The sequence below is a fragment of the Piliocolobus tephrosceles genome, chromosome 6, assembly GCF_002776525.5.
Source record: "Piliocolobus tephrosceles isolate RC106 chromosome 6, ASM277652v3, whole genome shotgun sequence".
NCBI lineage: Eukaryota > Metazoa > Chordata > Mammalia > Primates > Cercopithecidae > Piliocolobus > Piliocolobus tephrosceles.
In genome coordinates this window covers 126,006,333-126,028,947 of record NC_045439.1, presented here as the reverse complement: position 1 = coordinate 126,028,947, position 22,615 = coordinate 126,006,333, and the positions used below count along the sequence as shown (strand labels likewise).

General features: G+C 38.3%; 2 protein-coding genes across 2 annotated transcripts; both read left to right on the top strand.

The window, feature by feature from the left end:
• The first annotated feature begins 4,555 nt into the window (after positions 1 to 4,555).
• On the top strand, positions 4,556 to 5,551 carry LOC111522536 (olfactory receptor 11H6). The gene has a single exon (XM_023186633.1). The coding sequence runs from the start codon at positions 4,556 to 4,558 to the stop codon at positions 5,549 to 5,551; it is 996 nt and encodes a 331-aa protein (XP_023042401.1).
• A 4,759-nt stretch (positions 5,552 to 10,310) lies between these two features.
• LOC111522571 (olfactory receptor 11H7) lies at positions 10,311 to 11,258 on the top strand. The gene has a single exon (XM_031935723.1). The coding sequence runs from the start codon at positions 10,314 to 10,316 to the stop codon at positions 11,256 to 11,258; it is 945 nt and encodes a 314-aa protein (XP_031791583.1). The 5' UTR covers positions 10,311 to 10,313.
• Positions 11,259 to 22,615: the final 11,357 nt, after the last annotated feature.

Genomic DNA, 22,615 nt, shown 5'->3' with positions numbered 1-22,615 from the left:
TATTTTAATAGAGATGGGGTTTCACCATGTTGGCCAGGACGGTCTCTATCTCCTCACCTAGTGATTCACCTACTTCAGCCTCCCAAAGTGCTGGGATTACAGGCATGAGCCACCACGCCCGGCCAGGAGATTCTTTGTCTTATGTTCACTATAACAAAATTAAGCAAACAATATATAGATAAAAAAATGTTTAAGTGTTTCCAGGTTAGGCACCAAGTATGAAGCAAGTCTAGTTCAAATTATATAATAAAGATTTGCTTCATATCTTTTTATTTGAGCCCAAAACAAATATGTAATCTCAGTGAAGTCTTGACCTTGTTGGCTCCTATCTGTGTATACTCAATGTTTAACCCAGAGTCTGACACATAGTAGGTGCATAGTTGATGTATAACTGACAAATGTTTGCTAATTATACGGAATTTTTAAAAAAGAATGAAGTTTATTTTGGAGAGAAAAATCACACACTAATACATACACTCAATACACACATGTACACACATATTCTTTCTCTCTTCTCCTCCTCCATTAACCTCCCACCTCCCATCCCCAGGTAGATCAGTTCCTTAGAAGGAAGATATCTCCACAAAGGGGAAAGTATTTATGGTATCTCTTAGATAGTTATCCTGACTTCTGTGTCTCACTAGTCAAACCACTGGGGAAAACATAAATTATACACAGAGAAAGATGGAATTCTATACATGCTCACAGGCAAAGGAAGTAGGTGCCTGCCAGTGAACACTGGGGAATTATGATCCTATTCAGAAGAGACTTGTAAACTCTTAATAATTGCTGATGTGAAAAACACATTTCATTTGGTTCGGAATACTAAAGGAAGCCAATTTCTAGAACCACAAATAACACTCTCCAACCATGACTCAGCTTGTTGGTTGTGTAAAGGACGAGACTCCTGTGACTGGAGTTTGTCTCACATCTTCCTCTTGGAGCCAAAAATGCCATTAGGTATGTAAGGAAAGTCTCCCTGCAGCAGTACACCACTGTTCCCCTGCTTTCAGCACTGCCAGATGCTAAGAATATATGGTTCTTCTGCAAATTTGTGAATTCTTTGTTCCTCTGTTCTTTGCAGGAACATTGGCCCCTCACTTCTCTTCTTCCAACATACTCCTATGAATGCCTGGGTGATATATTCACATTAAGGGCTCACTCAGGTATCTCAGAGTTCCCACCATACAACTCAGGAGACAATAATGGTCAAATGTCTTGCTTATTTGGGGCGACCATTAAATTCCCTTCCGTTAGAATGTATCCTGAGTCTTATACCTCTTTGTTTGTAAATTAGTCAGTGAAGTTTTTATTGACAGACTGTTCTTCAGCTGCAGTAGTTAAAGCAAGCTGTTATTTTTTTCAGAGTTGTTGGCAAGTGACAAGTGGCAAGTGAAAACCTCTCGAGAAAGAAGTAGAACAGCAGACTCTCCTTTCCTTTGGATTTACCTACAGATTAACTTTTAAAATGTAAATACTTAAGAGAAGAGCCCCAGCACTTATAATTCTAAAAGTGCTCTTCCGTGGGCAAGTGTCTTAAATTCCCAGCAAATGGATGGGACTGGAGGAGGATGTGACTCGTCAGTTCACATAGAATGTATTGCCCAAGCGCTTTGTTCCTCCTCTTCTCTCCAATTGCCCATTTGTACTCTCACTTGAGGTGAACAGAAAGACAAAAGAGGTGAATTTGAGCTACTAATGAATTACTTTGGTGATGGAGGCAGTAGAAATGAATTCAGTGAGATTTTTTAATTATCTGTGAAGTTTATTTATCCATCTTTCTCTGACCCTGTATTCCATAGATAACTAAAATTTCACTGCTTTTGAAATAATGTCACCAAGGTCTTGAACATCATGAAGCCAAATAATGAGCCGGTGGGGACCGGGAGCAGTGGCTCACGCCTGAAATCTCAGCACTATGGGAGGCCAAAGCAGGCAGATCACATGAGGTCAGGAGTTCAAGACCAGCCTGACCAACATGGCAAAGTCCTGTCTCTACTAAAAATACAAAAATCAGTTGGGTGTCTTGGCAGGCACATGTAATCCCAGCTACTTGGCAGGCTGAGGCAGGCTAAGGCATGAGAATCACTTGAACCCGGGAGGTGGAGGTTGCAGTGAGCTAAGATCAAGCCACTGCACTCCAGCCTGGAGATAGAGCGAGACTCTTTCTCAAAAAAAAAAAAAAAAAAAAAAAAAAAAATTTGCCAGGTGTGGTGGCCCAAGCCTGTAATCCCAGCTACTCAGGGGGCTGAGGCATGAGAATCCCTTGAACCCAGGAGGCGGAGGTTGCAATGACCATGCAGTGCAGGGAGATCATGCCACTGCACTCCAGCCTGGGCCACATAGCAAGACTCTATCTCAAAAATAATTAATAATAAGCAGGTGGGAGTCAAGACCTATGAGTTCTGGTTCCAGATCAATCATCAGCTGGAATTATATTTCTTTTCTCAGTACCAAAAATTTCCTGGCCTGTGAGTAGGATAAACTAATTAATGTTTCATTCTCTGCCTACTGCCTCGAAAGGCCCAAACTGTCTAATTTATGCCAAATAAAATTTGTTATCATGTCGCCTGTACTATAAAGATGTATTCGTTATTTCTAACTGGAATAAATATATTTTTTCAGACCCACAGCATGCAGTTGGACATGCTGCAAAAATACACGACTCAAGGAATCCCCAGTCTATGCACGTGACTGGGCAGATGTAGGCTGTAATCTTGATTGCTTTCATAAAACCTAAGTTCCAAAAGGGGAGGAATTTTATTTTGTATATTCACCATTATACCCCCAGGATTCAACACACTGCTAGCAATATAATAAATGGTGAATAAACATGTGTTAAATTCTTGAATAAACAAATATACAAAATGCTACGATTTAAATTTAGCATCTGACCTTTTTTTAAAATTGCAAGCCCAGTAATTATATTTTCCAGGAACGACGCAGCATGTAGCCTGGCAAATACAAGCAGTTATGGAAAGTATACTTGAAATTACAACTGTCCTAAAAATTTTGATACATGTGATCATGATAATTATCATTCATTAAACTGAACTGCTTGGACAAAATTTACATTTTCATAAAAATCATGTTTATTAGAGAAATTGTTGTATTTTCCCTAAAATATTGTTAACATGAATATCTAAAGTTACCTTGGCAATAAAACATTTATGCTTTTGGGTTTGTTCCAGGTTTGATTAAATACTGAAAGGCAGGCCCCTTGCTCTCTGTGGATCATATAAATGATGTAAAGATGGGATTTTGTGAGTATCTTAACAGTGACACTAACAATACAGTAAATTATCCTACTTTTTAAGTCATTACATTGCTAAGTTTAAAATACTGATAGTGGCTTACCCAGCCAAATATTCTGAACTTTAACAAGGATATTTGAGGACATAGAAATAAGCCTGCTGGACCAATAGTTTCTAGAAAATTGTTAGCAAAGTATCTAAGTTATTTGTCTTGTCTCAACTCCTGATTTAGCAAATATCAGAAAGATCTTTGTGGTCCCTTTTGTTCATTATTTAATTTAGTGAAAAGCAAGATAATGAAGGGACAAATTGTAAAGCTTAGGGTTTAATTTCTAGCAAAAATGAAGGCATGTGGTTTTATTACTAGAGAAATTGATTTACCCAACAGCAAGGTCCCTCAAGAGCTGAGCCATGACGTAGAATAGTGCAATTTGGTGGAGAAGGAGGCTGACAAGCAGGGAAAATGGTGGCCTGCCAAAGAAGTCATAGGTAAGGGACATAACAGTTGCCTTCAGTTATTTAAGACCTCACTACCACCATCATGGGAGAGGAATTAGACTTATTTTGTGTAGTTTCAACAAAATTGAAGTTTACCTGCTGACTTGGGGAGTACCAAGATCAACGGGTAAAAGTAATAAAGGAGACAAAGTTTGCTCACCGTTTTGTAAAGAAGGGCTTTGGGAGAACTCGAGCTCCTCAGGAGAAAAAGGGGCTGGATTTTTCAGCAAATCCAGAGGCCACCATGGAGAATGTGATCTAGGGGGAACTAGATTTGGAGCTTTCAAATCATTTTACAGATTCCTGAGGGTTCTGCGGCACCTCCCTGAGAGTAGCGAAAGGAAGGGAGCTGAAGACTCCCCAAAGTTTTATTCCTATCTGCTTGTTATTGGACTTCTACATATGAGGCTGTAAGAAGGTAATTTAATATAGCAGCTATTTTTGCTTTAAGGTAAAAGGATGTGTCCAAAGTTTATATTTATATGTAGAGTATCTAAGGGGCAATGATTTTACCATTAAAGATGAAACATTACTGAGACTCAGGGTTATAGAAACATTTGAAGTGAAATGTGATTTGTTCCAAACCAATCTCCAAATAGGCCAGTGTATCTGGGCATTACTGGCTTTGTACATATGTTTAAGTGAACCCTTCAAATCTCTTTGAACTTCAATTACCCTGTCTGTGACAGAGAAGGGTAAAGAATACCTCCTCGCAGCTCAAAGAGTCATTAGGAAGACCAAATGAGATAATGTATGCAAAAATACTTAGTACATCATCCAGCATGAGTTAGCAAAATCTCCAAATGTTCTTTATTATTCATTCTTTGATTACTTCTGTTTTTCTAACAGCTTTGGGACCCCAGAACAGAACAACGCATTTCGTGACTGAGTTTGTCCTCCTGGGTTTCCATGGTCAAAGAGAGATGCAGAGCTGCTTCTTCTCATTCATCCTTGTTCTCTATCTCATGACACTGCTAGGGAATGGAGCTATTGTCTGTGCAGTGAAATGGGACAGGCGGCTCCACACACCCATGTACATCCTTTTGGGAAACTTTGCCTTTCTAGAGATCTGGTACATTTCCTCCACTGTCCCAAACATGCTAGTCAATATCCTCTCAGAGACTAAAACCATCTCCTTCTCCGGCTGCTTCCTGCAATTCTATTTCTTTTTTTCACTGGGTACTACAGAGTGTTTCTTCTTATCAGTTATGGCTTATGATCGGTACCTGGCCATCTGTCGTCCATTACACTACCCCTCCATCATGACTGGGAAGTTCTGTGTAATTCTGGTCTGTGTATGTTGGGTAGGTGGATTTCTCTGCTATCCAGTCCCTATTGTTCTTATCTCCCAGCTTCCCTTCTGTGGGCCCAACATCACTGACCACTTTGTGTGTGACCCAGGCCCATTGTTTGCACTGGCCTGCATCTCTGCTCCTTCCACTGAGCTTATCTGTTACACCTTCAACTCGATGATTATCTTTGGGCCCTTCCTCTCCATCCTGGGATCTTACACTCTGGTCATCAGAGCTGTGCTTCATATTCCCTCTGGTGCTGGTCGAACTAAAGCTTTCTCCACATGTGGGTCCCACCTAATGGTGGTATCTCTATTCTATGGAACTCTTATGGTGATGATGTATGTGAGCCCAACATCAGGGAACCCAGCAGCAATGCAGAAGATCATCACTCTGGTATACTCAGCAATGACTCCACTCTTAAATTCCCTTATCTACAGTCTTCGAAACAAAGACATGAAAGATGCTCTAAAGAGAGTCCTGGGGTTAACAGTTAGTCAAAACTGAGATATCTTTGAAAAAGAAGTCAAAGTGGCCACTTCTGACGTTAATTTTGTATTAATTATAGAGAGTAGCTTCAGTAATATGTCTGGCTCACACTCAGGTAGACAGACTTATCTTTCACAGTTCCTTAGCAGTTAAGTTCAGCTCATTAATGATAAATGCCAATGCTAAATAAAACATTTTAAATATATGTGGCCTCACTGAGTAGTTACGTGGTGGGCAGGTGTATATATACGTATATTATTTTTCTGTGGTGTATCTTTGCTAGTTTTAATCTTAGCTGATGGAAGAAATCAATTGCACGTGTACTAAAGCCTTTCAAAAGAGTGAGATCTGGCTGGGCACAGTGGCTCATGCCTGTAATCCCAGCACTTTGGGAGGCCAAAGGCGGAGGATCACCTGAGATCAGGAGTTCGACCCCAGCCTGGGCAACATGATGAAACCCCGTCTCTACTAAAAATACAAAAATTAGCTGGGCATGATGGCACACACCTGTAATTCCAGCTACTCAGGAGGCTGAGGAATGAGAATTGCTTGAACCTGGGAGGCAAAGGTTGCAGTGAGCTGATATCACGCCACTGACCCCCAGCCTGCATGATAGAGCAAGACTGTATTTAAAAAAAAAAAAAATGAGATCTTTCCAATTCAGAAAAAATATATATGTATTTGCTTGTTTGTTTGTTTGTTTGTTTCTGAGACAAAGTTTTGCTCTTGTTGCCCAGGCTGGAGTGCAATGGCACAGTCTTGGCTCACTGCAACCTCTACCTCCCGCGTTCAAGTGATCCTCCTGCCTCAGCTTCCCAAGTAGCTGGGATTACAGGCACCCACCACCACACCTGGCTAATTGTATTTTTACTAGAGACGGGGTCATTTTTGTATTTTTAGTAGAGACGGGGTTTCACCATGTTGGCCAAACTGTTCTCGAACTCCTGACCTTAGGTGATCCACCCTCCCTTGGCCTCCCAAAGTGCTGGGATTACAGGTGTGAGCCACCACACTCAGCCAGAAAATACATATTCTTAAAGAATATTTGTGTGTCAAGAGGCCACCAGAAAAAAAAGTAGTAATAGACATCTTCCATTGTTTGAGGTTGTCTTTCACACCAAGAACAGAGTATGCTTTAAACCTCTATGCTTCATACCTCTATCCCTTAGAGATAAAACCAAACTCTTTGCCATTCAAATCCTTCACTCAATAGACTGCTCCATTCAGTTTTCTCTCCTGGTGATCCACTGTACAAGTCTTGTACTTCATGATCAGTCCTCAAACATATTTATTCCCAACTGGATATCTTTACTCATAGTACTTCCTCTCTAAATTAGTTGTGACAACCCCAATATTACTTATACTACAGAACGATGCCCTAAACATTATTTGTACCTAGCAGTTTTCATGTTAACCACAAAGCATCAGGTGCCTCTTAGAGGCTCTAGGGCAAAGTCTAAGTTAGAAAAATATTCAGAGAAAATTATGCCAAGAACAAATTTCATTTGTTGAAATAAAATTTTTCTCTATGCTGAAACAAAAAGGCCATCAACTGAGAGTCGAATCTACTTAAAATGAAAACACACCTTTTAGTTATGGCCATCCCCACAATGAAATCAGGTGTGCAAGGAAGATGGGCCTGCCGGTGCTAGGTGATGTAATGCTCTCACACCGTGTTTCTCGAATCTTTCCACCAAAGCATGTTTAGCAACAGTGGTCAGAGAACATGGGGCATTGGGGGATAATATTTCTTTAAATTCAAAGTTTTATCTTAAAAATTATCATAAATTATACTTCCTAATTCATAGTACATACATATTTGGTGTGATATAAAATTACCTTTCTAGATAAAATTGGCCCCTCAGGAAGACATTTAGTCTGGGACTTTACATATCCCATAGCACATGCTGTTTGAGCACAACTCAAGGAGACCATGAGGTTTCCTCAGAGTTAATGTAACATGTTATTTTAAATAATCCCTATAGGAAATGTTAACAAAAATATCAATTAAACCCCCAGGTAAGATGTATGAAGGTCCCTAGGGACAGCACAGAAAGTTACAGAATCACGTGAACATGAAGGGAGACCTGAGAATTCTCAACAGTGGCTCAAATGAGGCACAAATTAAGACCAACACATGGTTCAACACCCTCAGTGACAAACAAGCCACTAGAATCTTAGGGTACAAGAGAAGTTAAATGAGCCACGGGTGAAGCTCTCACACAGGACTTCCATATTAGAGCCAGTGAAGGAGAGAATCCATGTGGCCTCCCTGCAGGCTCTCTCCGGGATGACCTAGGAAAGCTTCCCGGTATGTAGGACGGTATTCTTTGTTGGGTGTTGCTGCTGTTATACACCACAGAGGAACTACTCACCTATACGTTTCTTCATTCAACATGCTTTAGAGGTTGAGTATCAAAGAATATGGGTTTATCTTTCAGCTCAAAAACCAAAAGAAAAAAAAATCCCTCAGAGTGTTTAGATCACCATGCAATTCACACTTTCCAAAATAAGTGCACAAGTCATCCACAGGTCTTCTCCTTCTCAGGAAGTGCTAAGGCACCAGGAATGCTATGACATTTGTAGAGATTTTGAGCTTAATAGTATGGAATTAGCTATATCCACTTGGACTAAAACCAACAGAAAATTGGAATTGTTTTTAAATCTTCTCTCTCAGTTTTCCTCTCTCTGTCCCTTTCATTACTCATTCTGCACCTTCAGGAGAAGTGACATTTAAAAAAAAACAAGAAAAGATAAAATCAATGTTTTTGAGGACTATGATCTCACATAGATTTAGTGGTGAATATATTAGGAACCATTTCTTAAAATTATGTTGGAAATTATCTGTGATATTTATTTACCATGCTTTCCCTGTGGCAAATTGCTTTTCTGCAAGGTTTTTGTTTGTTGTTTTTAATGTCAATGAATGTAGTCTGAGCTCAAAGAAGCAGCTCAGTCTTGTGCATTTTGATTTTGGGTCAAAATCTGTGAATCTGAGTTCAAAATCATTGTTGCTCCTTCTCTGTTCCAAGCACAAGTGGCTGCTTCCTGCATCGCTGCTTTCTCATCTTGTTGAGGAGAGAGGTTTCTTGCTTGGACAGAAGGAGAATGTATAGAGGACCCATAGTGGGGAATCATTCATTCTTTTATGATGTCTTACAAAAATGACCATTGATGCAGGTTTAACTTAGCTCTTCATAATCGTCCTAGTTTTAAAAATTAAAAATTACTGATCCCCATCTTGCAGTTTCTTTCTCTTTTTGGCTTCTTGTCCACCAGACTACAACCTTTTGCAAAACCAGCTCTGTGAAAAGGTTTACGTTTCCTTCTAGATGGGTAGATTCATAGTTCACCTTGTGCATTACTAACTGCAACAGCTTCATGATCATAAATATATTTCTTATTTAATATAACCTCACTGAATAGGAGGGTTTTTTCTATTTGATTATGTTCAGTGAGTACTGTAAATAGTATATATATGCACCTCACTGAATAGGAGGGTTTTTTCTATTTGATTATGTTCAATGAGTATATAAATACTATATATATGCATACACACACACAGACACACACACACTATATATGTGTGTGTATATATATATATACACACTCACACCAGTTCAATCAAATACTATATATGTGCTACTTTTAATTGAAAAAAATATAAGGCAAATTATCCTCTTATCAGTCAAAAAAGTTAAAGGTAACTTGTTAAAATTTTTCTGAAGAGTCCCATTTGTTAAAGCTATCATTTATTCTTTTCTTGGAGTTGTATCTGATTCTTGAAAATATATCTTCTTTGGTGATGGTGTTCTAAAGAGAACAAACCAAATTTTGGAAAATGGGTAAATAATTATGTTTGAAATAACACCTTTGATTCTCTTGTATCTTGTATTTTGAATCTTTGGGGGCTATTCTTTTACATGGACTAAAGAAAGATCTTACAGTGAATGTTAAAGAAAATTCTGGCAAAAGGAATAAGAGGAGCTTTAGAAGAAAATACCCCAGTAACTGTAGTTTTCTTCTCTAATATATCTTATATGTTATCTTTAATGAAATATTTATTTTTAAATGTATATGGAGCATGATAAATTATAATGTGAAATTAATCACCAGGAAATGAATAATTATGACATTTTGTGCTAAAAGGAGATGGTTAAATACAAAATTGTAAATAAACTATAGTACTATATAAATGTCTGCAAATAGGAAAAAGCAAAATATATAAAGAATTTTATCATCTAAATATCCTTGTTGACTTTCTCCTGGTATCACAAAAAAAAATTGGAAGAAAATAAATTCTCCTAATAGAAATAGCTCCAGAAAGAAAGAATCTGAAATAATGTCAAAGCACAAACCACTCAAAGCTGCAAAAAGTCTCAGATTTTAATATATTAAAAATGATGGCATATGTCTTCACATTTTGAAATGAAGAGCACTAAGGAATTGCTATATATGAACATCTTTCACTGAAAAACAAATTAGATATAAAACAAACCATTTTTCCTCTATTTCAAGAATTTCTTTATATATCAAAAGAAGATGAAATGTTGATTTTTGTCCAATGCCACAGAAAATTCAAACAACCTTTTTCAAAGAATCAGACCCAAAGGACTCATTCAAGAAAGATAAATCAGGGTTTGCTTAAGAATTCTTTTAGAATATCCAATATATTCACCTGCAAGAGTCAAACTCCTTATCCCAAAAAAAGCTTCAAGATGCTTCATCAGCAAAGTAAATTGTCATTGCCTATCTGTGTTCTCTCCACAGTCTGGGAAGCATGAATAACTCACAGATATCTACTGTGACACAGTTTGTCTTGTTGGGCTTTCCTGGTCCCTGGAAAATTCGGATCATCTTTTTCTCAACGATTTTGTTGGTCTACATCTTGACTCTGACTGGGAATATGGCCATCATCTGTGCAGTGAGGTGGGACCATCGACTCCATACCCCTATGTACATGCTCCTAGCCAACTTCTCCTTCCTAGAGATCTGGTATGTGACCTGCACAGTCCCCAACATGCTGGTAAATTTCTTTTCCAAAACTAAGACCATATCCTTCTCTGGATGCTTTACTCAGTTCTACTTCTTCTTTTCCCTGGGCACAACTGAATGCTTCTTCCTCTGTGTCATGGCTTATGATCGGTACCTGGCCATCTGCCACCCACTGCACTATCCCTCCATTATGACTGACCAGCTCTGCGGCATCTTGGTGTCTCTTTGTTGGCTCACTGGTTTCCTTGGACATTCAATTTCCATTTTCTTCATTTCTCAACTACCTTTCTGTGGTCCCAACATCATTGATCATTTTCTGTGTGATGTGGACCCACTGATGGCATTGTCCTGTGCCCCTACTCACACCATAGGGCACGTGTTCCATTCTGTGAGTTCTCTTTTCATCATCCTCACCATGGTGTTTATCCTTGGGTCCTATACCTTGGTGCTCAGAACTGTGCTTCAGGTTCCTTCTTCAGCTGGATGGCAAAAGGCCTTCTCTACCTGTGGATCACACTTGGTTGTGGTGTCTCTGTTCTATGGAACCATAACGGTGATGTATGTGAGTCCCACACCTGGCAACTCAGTTGCTATGCATAAGATCATCACACTGATATATTCTGTGGTAACACCTGTCTTAAACCCCCTCATCTACAGCCTACGCAACAAGGACATGAAATATGCCCTCCATCATGTCTTCTGTGGAATGAGAATTATCCAGAGCTTATGAATAGGGTTTTTTATAACCCAATGACTCTTTATGTGATTGGAAGAATAATCCTCTTCTTTTAACACAAACTGACTTGATTTTATTCATGGTCATCACAATCCTTTTGTACAAGCAAAACTCTTCATGTATCTGATCATATTTTGATGAGCTTCTGATTTCAGAAATGTGTTCCATGGGAGGTTGGCCCCAACATATGGTAAAAATAACACTTAAAAATCTTAATATCTATTTCCAGAAAGGTTTTTACTTTGGTGTGCAGTCTCCATCCACACAATTTTATTAAGACATATGAATCCAATTGATGGTTTGCTTACACAGTTGTCTATCACTTCTTTTAAAAAACACAATATGCCTGTTGACCTGGATTTTTGGTAACACATCATTATATAAACTAAGATACACTTAGAGATTGTAAATTCAGTTTCACAATTCTTAGTTCATCATCCTCATCAACAAGTGTACAAGGGGAGGCTAGAAGTTAGATTTAGAAAGAGTTAGTGTGAAATCTAGCTAAGTGAAGTGAGGGTCACATCAAAAGAGCCACTTAGAAGGCTTGACCTTGTCCCCTGAAATTCGAGGGGCGTCTTGACTGTCCTTGATTTGAACCTGGAAACAATGTAAAGACTGTGAAAGCAATGACTCAGAGAGAGTAAAAGGAGATGGGCTGTAGCAAGAACAAACTAAACTCCCACTCGTAACAGAAAAAATATAGAATACCCACATTTGACCTAGTTAGACCCTATGGAAAGTAACCTACTTGCTGTCTTAAAAGGAACCCTACCCAAAAGTGCTACTTGGAAAAGTAAGGCCATTTCAAAAGTCTATACAGAGTAGGTCACCCAAATCCAGGGTTAAAAGAAGTCATATGGAGCCAGCCAGTGAAGCATTGCCCACATCAGAGAACCTGCAGTTTAGACAGACCACCTCAGAAAAAGAAAATGGTTCATGAAAAAGAAAAACAACATTTAGACAATTGTTAAACCTATAAGGCAACAATATCTAAGTCAGGAAAAAATCTTTCTGCCTTTACTTCTTTCCCACCCTAAACCTAGAGTAACTGGAGTCAGCAAAGTAATGTAGAAAAAGAGAAATAAAGGTCAGAGGGAAACAAGCAGATCAAGCCTAAATCAGATCCAGTTTAGAGGAATGAGCTTTAATTTGGATAAAAGAATAAAATTTTAGTTTTAGACTATACAGTCTGCCTTCAGTCATCTATGGATTCCACATCCATTAATTCAACCAACCTCAGATTGAAAATATTTGGGTAAAAATGCATCTTTACTGAGGATGTACAGACTTTTTTTCTTGTCATTGTTCCCTAAATAATACAGTATAACAGTGATTTACATTGCATTGGAATTTTAAGTAACTTAGAGATGATTTAAAGTATATGGGAGGAGGTTACAGTGAGCTATAATTGTGCCACTGCACTCCAGCCCTGGCAACAGACCCTGTCTCTAAAAAAAAATAAAAAATAAAAAAAGTGTAAGGGAGGATGTGCAATAAAGTGTTCTTGCAAATACTACACCATTCTATATAAGGAACTTGAGTGTGTGGATTATGGTATCCACAGGAGGTCCTGGAACCAATCCCTCATGTATACTGAGAAAGAAATGTGCTAGACTCTCTAATGCCTGGATAAGAGGTCATATATTAAAACTAAAAGTAGTTACAAAAGCTATCATACCACCCCAAGACAGTATCCATAGGTGGAAATAAATCAGACATCAGAAAGTGTTTACAATAGACGTGGTAGGGGAAAATTAAGTTCCTTTATGTTTATGTCCTACCGAGTACAAATCATTCAATAAAATAGTTGTAGCTACAAAGGCTTAAATGTTGTGGTAGCCTAAGAGAGGAAGAAAGTTTCTACCTGAAAGACCAAGGGACTCTCCTGGAAAGCCTCCTTGGGGAACTGGAAAACACTATGCTTCAAGGTTGGTAGAAGGGCCTAAAAAGAATGGGAAAACAACTTAGAAAATCTGCTTAGGATGGTATTAAAGATAAGCTTGAACTACCAATCACAGTTTTGCCTTAGTCAGCCCTAATATTTCAGTGGCTCAGCTGAACTCATTAGTTGAAAAGGGGCAGAAAATACTCTGTATTACTCTCAATAACTCAAAGTATCCTCCTACTGCAACTTATTAGATGTTAAATATATAGTGCCACCTGTCAAACACCTATTCTTTTGTTAATATTCAGCTCGGATATGACTTCTATCTGAAGACTATTCTCACATCCCAAAGCTAGACTGCATTTCTCTTCTTGATATGTCTAGAATATACAAGCTCATATTCCAATTATTGTACCTAAAGACTGTGAGCTCTGTTATGTGTCAGGGTCTCTTCCCCTAAGCAATTAGGCTTTTGAAGATAAGAACAGTGTCTATCTTTTTATCCCCAGCAACTAGCATAAACCCGATTCATAGTAAGAGTAAGCATACAGGGAAAGAAACAGCTTGTGGAATTGGATAATGAGCTACTTCTTTAATCAACTCTCTTTAGAATTAAACATATTTTAGTCACAAAACCATTAATTGATTAGATTTTTTAATATTCCTAGAACTTGTCTGTTTTCAAACCTATATTTTGATATTTATTTCTATTATAAAATAATACAAGCTTCTCATACAATTTTCAAACAATAAAGATGAGTATAAAGTTGTGGGGTTTTTATACTTTAAGTTCTAGGGTACATGTGCACAACGCGCAGGTTTGTCACATAGGTTTACATGTGCCACGTTGGTTTGCTGCACCCATCAACTCGTCATTTATACTAGGTATTTCTTCTAATGCTATCCCTCCCCCTGCCCCAACCCCATGACAGGCCCCAGTGTGTGATGTTCCCCTTTGTCCAAGCTCATTGTTTAATTCCCCGCTAGGAGTGAGAACACGTGGTGTTTGCTTTTCTGTCCTTGTGATACTTTGTTGAAATTGATGGTTTCCAGCTTCATCTATGTCCCTACAAAGGACATGAACTCATCCTTCTTTATGGCTGCATAGTACTCCATGGTGTATATGTGCCACATTTTCTTAATCCAGTCTATCATTGATGGTCATTTGGGTTGGTTCCAAGTCTTTGCTATTGTGAATAGTGCTGCAATAAACATACATGTGCATGTGTCTTTATAGTGGCATGATTTATAATCTTTTGGGTATATCCCCAGTAATGGGATGGCTGGGTCAAATGGTATTTCTAGTTCTAGATCCTTGAGGAATCGCCACACTGTCTTCCACAATGGTTGAACTAGTTTGCACTCCCACCAACAGTGTAAAAGCGTTCTTATTTCTCCACATCCTCTCCAGCATCTGTTGTTTCCTGACTTGTTGATGATCGCCATTCTAACTGGTGTGAGATGGTATCTTGTTGTGGTTTTGATTTGCATTTTTCTGATGACCAGTGATGATGAGCATTTTTTTCGTGTGTCTGTTGGCTGCATAAATGTCTTCTTTCGAGAAGTGTCTGTTCATATCCTTTACCCATTTTCTGATGGTGTTGTTTGTTTTTATCTTGTAAATTTGTTTAAGTTCTTTGTAGATTCTGGATATTAGTCCTTTATCAGATGGGTATATTGCAAAAATTTTCTCCCATTCTGTAGGTTGCCTGTTGACTCTGATGGTAGTTTCTTTTGCTGTGCAGAAGCTCTTTAGTTTACTTAGATCCCATTTGTCTATTTTGGCTTTTGTTGCCATTGCTTTTGGTGTTTTAGACATGAAGTCCTTGCCCATGCCTATGCCCTGAATGGTATTGGCTAAACTTTCTTCTAGGTTTTTATGGTTTTAGGTCTAACATGTAAGTCTTTAATCCATCTTGAATTAATTTTTGTATAAGGTGTAAGGAAGGGATCCAGTTTCAGCTTTCTGCATATGGCTAGCCAGTTTTCCCAGCACCATTTATTAAATAGGGAATCCTTTCCCCATTTCTTGTTTTTGTCAGGTTTGTCAAAGATCAGATGGTTGTAGATGTGTGGTGTTATTTCTGAGGCCTCTGTTCTGTTCCATTGGTCTATATCTCTGTTTTGGTACCAGTACCATGCTGTTTTGGTTACTGTAACCTTGTAGTATAGTTTGAAGTCAGATAGGGTGATGTCTCCAGCTTTGTTCTTTTTGCTTGGTATTGTCTTGGCAATGTGGGCTCTTTTTTGGTTCCATGTAAACTTTAAAGTAGTTTTTTCCAATTCTGTGAAGAAAGTCATTGGTAGCTTGACGGGGATGGCATTGAATCTATAAATTACCTTGGCAGTATGGCCATTTTCATGATATTGATTCTTCCTATCCATGAGCATGGAATGTTCTTCCATTTGTTTGTGTCCTCTTTTACTTCATTGAGCAGTGGTTTTTAGCTCTCCTTGAAGTAGTCCTTCACATCCTTTGTAAGTTGGATTCCTAGGTATTTTATTCTCTTTGAAGCAATTGTGAATAGGAGTTCACTCATGATTTGGCTCTCTGTCTGTTATTGGTGTATAGGAATGCTTGTCATTTTTGCACATTGATTTTGTTTCCTGAGACTTTGCCAAAGTTGTTTATCAGCTTAAGGAGATTTTGGGCTGAGATGATGGGATTTTCTAAATATACAATCATGTCATCTGCAAACAGGGACAATTTGACTTCTTCTTTTCCTAATTGAATACCCTTTATTTCTTTCTCTTGCCTGATTGCCCTGGCCAGAACTTCCAATACTATGTTGAATAGGATTGGTGAGAGAGGGCATCCCTGTCTTGTGCCAGTTTTCAAAGGGAATGCTTCCAATTTTTGCCCATTCAGTATGATATTGGCTGTGGGCTTGTCATAAATAGGTCTTATTATTTTTGGATATGTTACATCAATACCTAGTTTATTGAGAGTTTTTAGCATGAAGGGGAGTTGAATTTTGTTGAAGGCCTTTTCTGCATCTATTGAGATAATCGTGTGATTTTTGTCATTGGTTCTGTTTATATAATGGATTACGTTTATTGATTTGTGTATGGTGAACCAGCCTTGCATCCCAAGGATGAAGCCAACTTGATCATGGTAGATAAGTTTTTTGATGTGCTTCTGGATTTGATTTGCCAGTATTTTATTGAGGATTTTCACATTGATGTTCATCAGGGATATTGGTCTAAAATTCTTGTTTTATTGTGTCTCTGCCAGGTTTTGGTATCAGGATGATGCTGGCCTCATAAAAGGAGTTAGAGAGGATTCCCTCTTTTTCTATTGATTGGAATAGTTTCAGAAGGAATGATACCAGCTCCTCTTTGTACCTCTGGTAGAACTCGGCTGTGAATCTGTCTGGTCCTGGACTTTCTTTGGTTGGTAGGCTATTAATTATTGCCTCAATTTCAGAGCCTGATGTTGGTCTATTTAGAGATTCGACTTCTTCCTGGTTTCGTCTTGGGAGGGTGTATGTGTCCAGGAATTTATCCATTTCTTCTGGATTTTCTAGTTTATTTGCGTAGAGGTATTTATAGTATTCTCTGATGGTAGTTTGTATTTCTGTGGGATCGGTAGTGTTATCCCTTTTATCTTTTTTATTGCATCTATTTGATTCTTCTCTCCTTTCTTCTTTATTAGTCTTGCTAGCGATCTATCAATTTTGTTGATCTTTTCAAAAAGCCAGCTCCGGGATTCATTGATTTTTTTGAAGGGTTTTTTGTGTCTCCCTCTCCTTCAGTTCTGCTCTGATCTTAGTTATTTCTTCCCTTCTACTAGCTTTTGAATTTTTTTGCTCTTGCTTCTCTAGTTCTTTTAACTGTGATGCCAGGGTGTTGATTTTAGATCTTTTCAGCTTTCTCTTATGGGCATTTAGTGCTACAAATTTCCCTCTACACACTGCTTTAAATGTGTCCCAGAGGTTCTGGTACATTGTGTCTTTGTTCAAGAGCTCCTGAAGGAAGCACTAAATATGGTAAAGAACAATGGGTACCAGCCACTGCAGAAACATGCCAAATTGTGAAGATCATCAATGCTAGGAAGAAACTACATCAACTGACAGGCAAAATAACCAACTAACATCATAATGACAGGATCAAATTCACACATGACAATATTAACCTTAAATGTAAATGGGTTAAATGCCCCAATTAAAAGACACAGACTGGCAAATTGGATAAAGAGTCAAGACCCATCAGTGTGCTGTATTCAGGAGACCCATCTCATGTGCAGAGACACACATAGGCTCAAAATAAAGGGATGGAGGAAGATCTGCCAAGCAAATGGAAAACAAAAAAAAGCAGGCATTGCAATCCTAGTCTCTGATAAAACAGACTTTAAACCAACAAATATCAAAAGAGACAAAGAAGGCCATTACATAATGGTAAAGGGATCAGTTCAACAAGAAGAGCTAACTATCCTAAATATATATGCACCCAACACAGGAGCACCCAGGTTCATAAAGCAAGTCCTTAGAGACATACAAAGAGACTTAGACTCCCACACAATAGTAATGGGAGACTTTAACACCCCACTGTCGATATTAGATAGATCAACAAGACAGAAGGTTACCAAAGATATCCAGGACCTGAACTCAGCTCTGCACCAGGCGGACCTAATAGACATCCACAGAACTCTCCACACCAAATCAACAGAATATACATTCTTCTCAGCACCACATTGCACTTATTCCAAAATTGACCATATAGTTGGAAGTAAAGCACTCCTTGGCAAATGTAAAAGAACAGAAATTACAACAAACTGTCTCTCAGACCACAGTGCGATCAAATTAGAACTCAGGATTAAGAAACTCACTCAAAATTGCACAACTACATGGAAAATGAACAACCTGCTCCTGAATGACTACTGGGAAATAACGAAATGAAGGCAGAAATAAAGATGTTCTTTGAAACCAATTCGAACAAAGACACAATGTATTAAGTTAAAGGTAAAGTGTCCACCCTCTCTCTTTTCATAATCCCACTTCCTGCAGATAACGGTTAACTACTAAATTTCTATGCATAGACAAGCATGCAAATGCACGCATATATAATTGTTTTCTTTTTCTTTAACAGATTATAATATAGAAAGTATTCCATGACTGCATTTTTCTTCTCTTAAAATGTTGCAACCTTCTACAAGGTCAAATAGATATGCATAGTTGAATATTGCCCTGATGTATGAATAAACTGTAACTTATTTAATTATTCCCCTATTACTAGACACACATTTTTAGAGTGTTTTTTTTTAATGTAAGTTCAAGGTATTTTTTAAAAAGTTCCATGAAGGGTCTTGTTAAAGACACACTAAATTTATAATAAATCCTTTTTAAAAATTATGTAATATACCATGCATACAGAAGTCCATATAATATATATGTGCAAGTTTAACAAATATAAAATTTAGAAATGCCTATGCCCTTCTTTACCCAAGTAAAAAAAAAAAAAGGAATATTACCAGCACTTTAGACACCCACTCTGAATAACTCCCCAACTATATCCATCTTGCTATGTACCAAAGTATTTGTCTCAATTATCCCGTGCTTTTCTTTATCTTTGCCACTTATGTATGTATATAACTGAAAATAGTACAGTAGGAAATTCCAAAGACCCATTCCTCTACAGAAACATAGAGAAAAATGTCAAAAACTGTCCAAATCTGCTTTATCAGAACTCTAGAAAATAGTCAAAGATGTACAGAAATCAAGTGAATCCTTCATCAAGTAAAAGGTGACTAAAACATGGTAGAACTCTGTGGCATTTTAATTTACCCTTGCCATATCCCCTCCTCCTCAGCTCAGCAGTCATCTTGAAGATGGCAGTCCATGTTCCCAGTATGGGTTCCTTGTTCTCAGAAGTTGTTTGTCTCTTTTGACTTGTCTAGGAGCTCCCTAAAAAATCACTACAGAGGGCTTGCCTTTATTTCACCTAAGTGGGAACTCTCTCATGGCAAAGAAAGAGCTAGAAGAAGAGCATTCCTCAAAAACATTAAAAGGCAAATAAACTACCCACTGTTTCCTAGGAGCAAAGATATCAATTGATATAAACAATAGATTCACTTAAAAGCCTAGAGGAAAACCTGGGGAGTGAGTTATTTTGAGAAATAAGGACTGTGAAGAGCTTTCACATTATCTCTGGGAATCTCACCAAATAGAAAATATCAGTAAGAAAATCAAAATTATAGTCCAGGTAGTGGTTCATGCCTATAATCCTAACATTTTGGGAGGCCAAGGTAGGAAGACTGCTTGACTCCAGGAATTTGAGATCAACCTGGGAAACATGGTGAGACCTTGTCTCTGCAAATTAAAAAATTGGCCAAGTATGGTGGCACATGACTGTGGTCCTAGCTACTCACTGGGAGGCTGGGGTGGGAGATTCACTTGAGCCTGGAAGGTTGAGGTTTCAGTGAGCTGTGACTGTGCCACTGCACTCCAGCCTAAGCAACAGAGCAAGACCTCTACTCAAAAAAAAAATTATAAGAAGACATCAAATAGAAATTATAGAGCAAAGCAATACAATAATCGAAGTGAAAAATTTATTAGAGGGGTTCTACAGTAGATTTGAGCAGGCAGAAATAACAATCAGTGAACTTGAATATAAATTATTTGAGATTATCTAGTCTGATGAACAGAAAGAAAAACACATTTAGTAAAACTAACATAGCCTAGGAAATCTGTGGAACACTATCAGTTGTACCCTGTACACATAATAGGAATCCTAGAAGAAGGGGAGAGAGAAAAGAGACAGAAAGAATATTTGAAGAAATAATGGTCAAAAATGTCCCTAAGTTGGCCAGGTGCAGTGGCTCATGCCTGTGGGAATGATGAGGTGGGCAGATCACTTCAGGCCAGGAGTTTGAGACCAGCCTGGTCAAAACTGTGAAACTTTGTCTCTACTAAAAGTACAAAAAATATTAGCCAGACATGGTGGCACACATGCCTGTAGTCCCAGCTACTTGGGAGGCTGAGGCACGAGAATCATTTGAACCTGGGAGGCGGAGGTTGCAGTGAACTGAGATTGCAACACTGTACTCCAGCCTGGGTGATGGAGGGAGACACTGTCTCAAAAACAACAACAACAACAACAAAACCTTAAAACTTCCCAAGGTTGGCTGGGTGCAGTGGCTCAGGCCTGTAAACCCAGCACTTTGAGAGGCCGAGGTGGGTGGATTATGAGGTCAAGAGATTGACACCATCCTGGCCAACATAGTGAAACCCAGTCTCTACTAAAACTACAAAAATTAGTCAGGTGTGGTGGCGCATGCCTGTAGTCCCAGAGACTTGGGAGGCTGAGGCAGAAGGATCACTTGAACCCTGGAGGTGGAGGTTGCTGTGAGCCACGATTGTGCCACTGCACTCCAGTCTGGCAACAGAGCAAGACCCTGGCAAAACAAAACAAAAAAAACTTCCTAAGGTTGATGAAAGACATGAAACTATATATCCAAGAAGCTCAATAAGCATCACATAAATAAGCTTAAAGAGATTTAGAAAGTAGCAAAAGAGAAGTGACTATCAACAAGGGATTCTAGATGAGATTAACAGCCAATTTCTCATCAGAAACCATGGAGACCAGAAGGCAGTGGAATGACATATTAGAGTACTAAAAGAAAACAAAAATGTCAACCAAGAATTCTAGCAAGCCAGAAATGACACTAGGGACATTAATACTGTTCTTACATATAAATGGGATTATAAGAGAATACTACGAGCAATTATATATCAACAAATTAGATAACCTAAAATAAGATGCATAAGGACACTGCCAAAACTGACTCAAAAAATACATAGGAAATCTGGATAGATCTGTAACAAGTGAAAAATTGTAAGCAATAATCAAAAACCACCCAAAAAAAAAAAAAAAAAAAAACAGGACCACATTACTTCACTGGCATATTCTACCAAATATTTAAAAAGAACTAACATCAGTTTTTCTCAAACTCTTCCAAAAACAAAAACAAAAAAAGGAACACATTCTAACTCATTTTATAAGACAGCATTATAAACCAAAGCCATAACAAGAAAAGGAAACTCCAAATCCATATCTCCAGTAAATATAAGTGCAAAATTCCTCAACAAAATACTAGCAAGTCAAACCCAGCAGTATATTTAAAGAATGAAATACCATGACTAATTAAGATTTATCCTAAGAATGAAAGGGTAGCTCAATATAAGAAAATAATTCATCAATATACCACATTAATTACACTAAGTCAATAATCAGAAGAGGAAATTAAGAAGCCAAATTCATGGCTCACACCTATAATCCCAGCACTTTGGTAAACTGAAGCAGGTGGGTCACTTGAGGTCAGGAGTTCAAGACCAGCCTGGCCAACATAGTGAAACCCTGTCTCTACTAAAAAATAAAACAAAACTTAGCTGGATGTGGTGGCATGAACCCATAGTCCCAGCTACTCAGGAGGCTGAGGCAGGAGAATTACTTGAACTCAGGAGGCGGATGTTGCAGTGAGCCATGATCATGCCACTACAATCCAGCCTGGATAAAAGAGTGAGATTCCATCTAAAAAAAATAAAAGCCAAATGCATTTCTAATAGCATCAAAAATAGCTAAATGCTTAGGAGTTCATTTAATTAAAGTGGTATCAGACTTATACATTAAAAACTACAAAACATTGTGAAATAGATTTAAGACAAGTAAACGCATAAACATCTCATGTTCATGGATTGGAATGCATAACATCATTAAGATGGCAATACTTCTCAAAGTTATTTACAAATTCCATACAATCTATATCAAAATTCCAATGGGCTTTTTCACAGAAATGCAAAAGTCAATACTAAAACTTACAGAGAATCTCAAAAGACCCAAAATAGCCAAAACAATCTGGAAAAAGAACAGAGTGAAAGGACTCATACTTTCTGATTTCAAGACTTACTACAAAGCTATAGGAATCGAGGCAGTGTGGTATTGGCATAAAATAGACATATAGATCAACAGAATATAATTGGAAGTTTAGAAATAAACCTGTATATCTGTGGTCAATTAACTTTTAAACAAGGGCGCCAAGATCATTCAATGAAGAAAGAATAGTCTCTTTAACAAATGGTGCTGGGACAACTGGATATCATGTGCAAAAGAATGAAATTGGACTCTTATTTCATCCCATAGAAAAATAACTCAGGCCGGGCGCGGTGGCTCAAGCCTGTAATCCCAGCACTTTGGGAGGCCGAGACGGGTGGATCACGAGGTCAGGAGATCGAGACCATCCTGGCTAACACGGTGACACCCCGTCTCTACTAAAAAATACAAAAAACTAGACGGGCGAGGTGGCGGGCGCCTATAATCCCAGCTACTCGGGAGGCTGAGGCAGGAGAATGGCGTGAACCCAGGAGGCGGAGCTTGCAGTGAGCTGAGATCCGGCCACAGCACTCCAGCCTGGGCGACAGAGGGAGACTCTGCCTCAAAAAAAAAAAAAAAAAAAAAAAAAAAAAAA

What these genes read in the sequence shown, in the direction of transcription:
- LOC111522536 (XM_023186633.1), top strand. Translation starts at nt 4,556, where the DNA reads ATGTTCTTTATTATTCATTCTTTGATTACTTCTGTTTTTCTAACAGCT.
- LOC111522571 (XM_031935723.1), top strand. Translation starts at nt 10,314, where the DNA reads ATGAATAACTCACAGATATCTACTGTGACACAGTTTGTCTTGTTGGGC.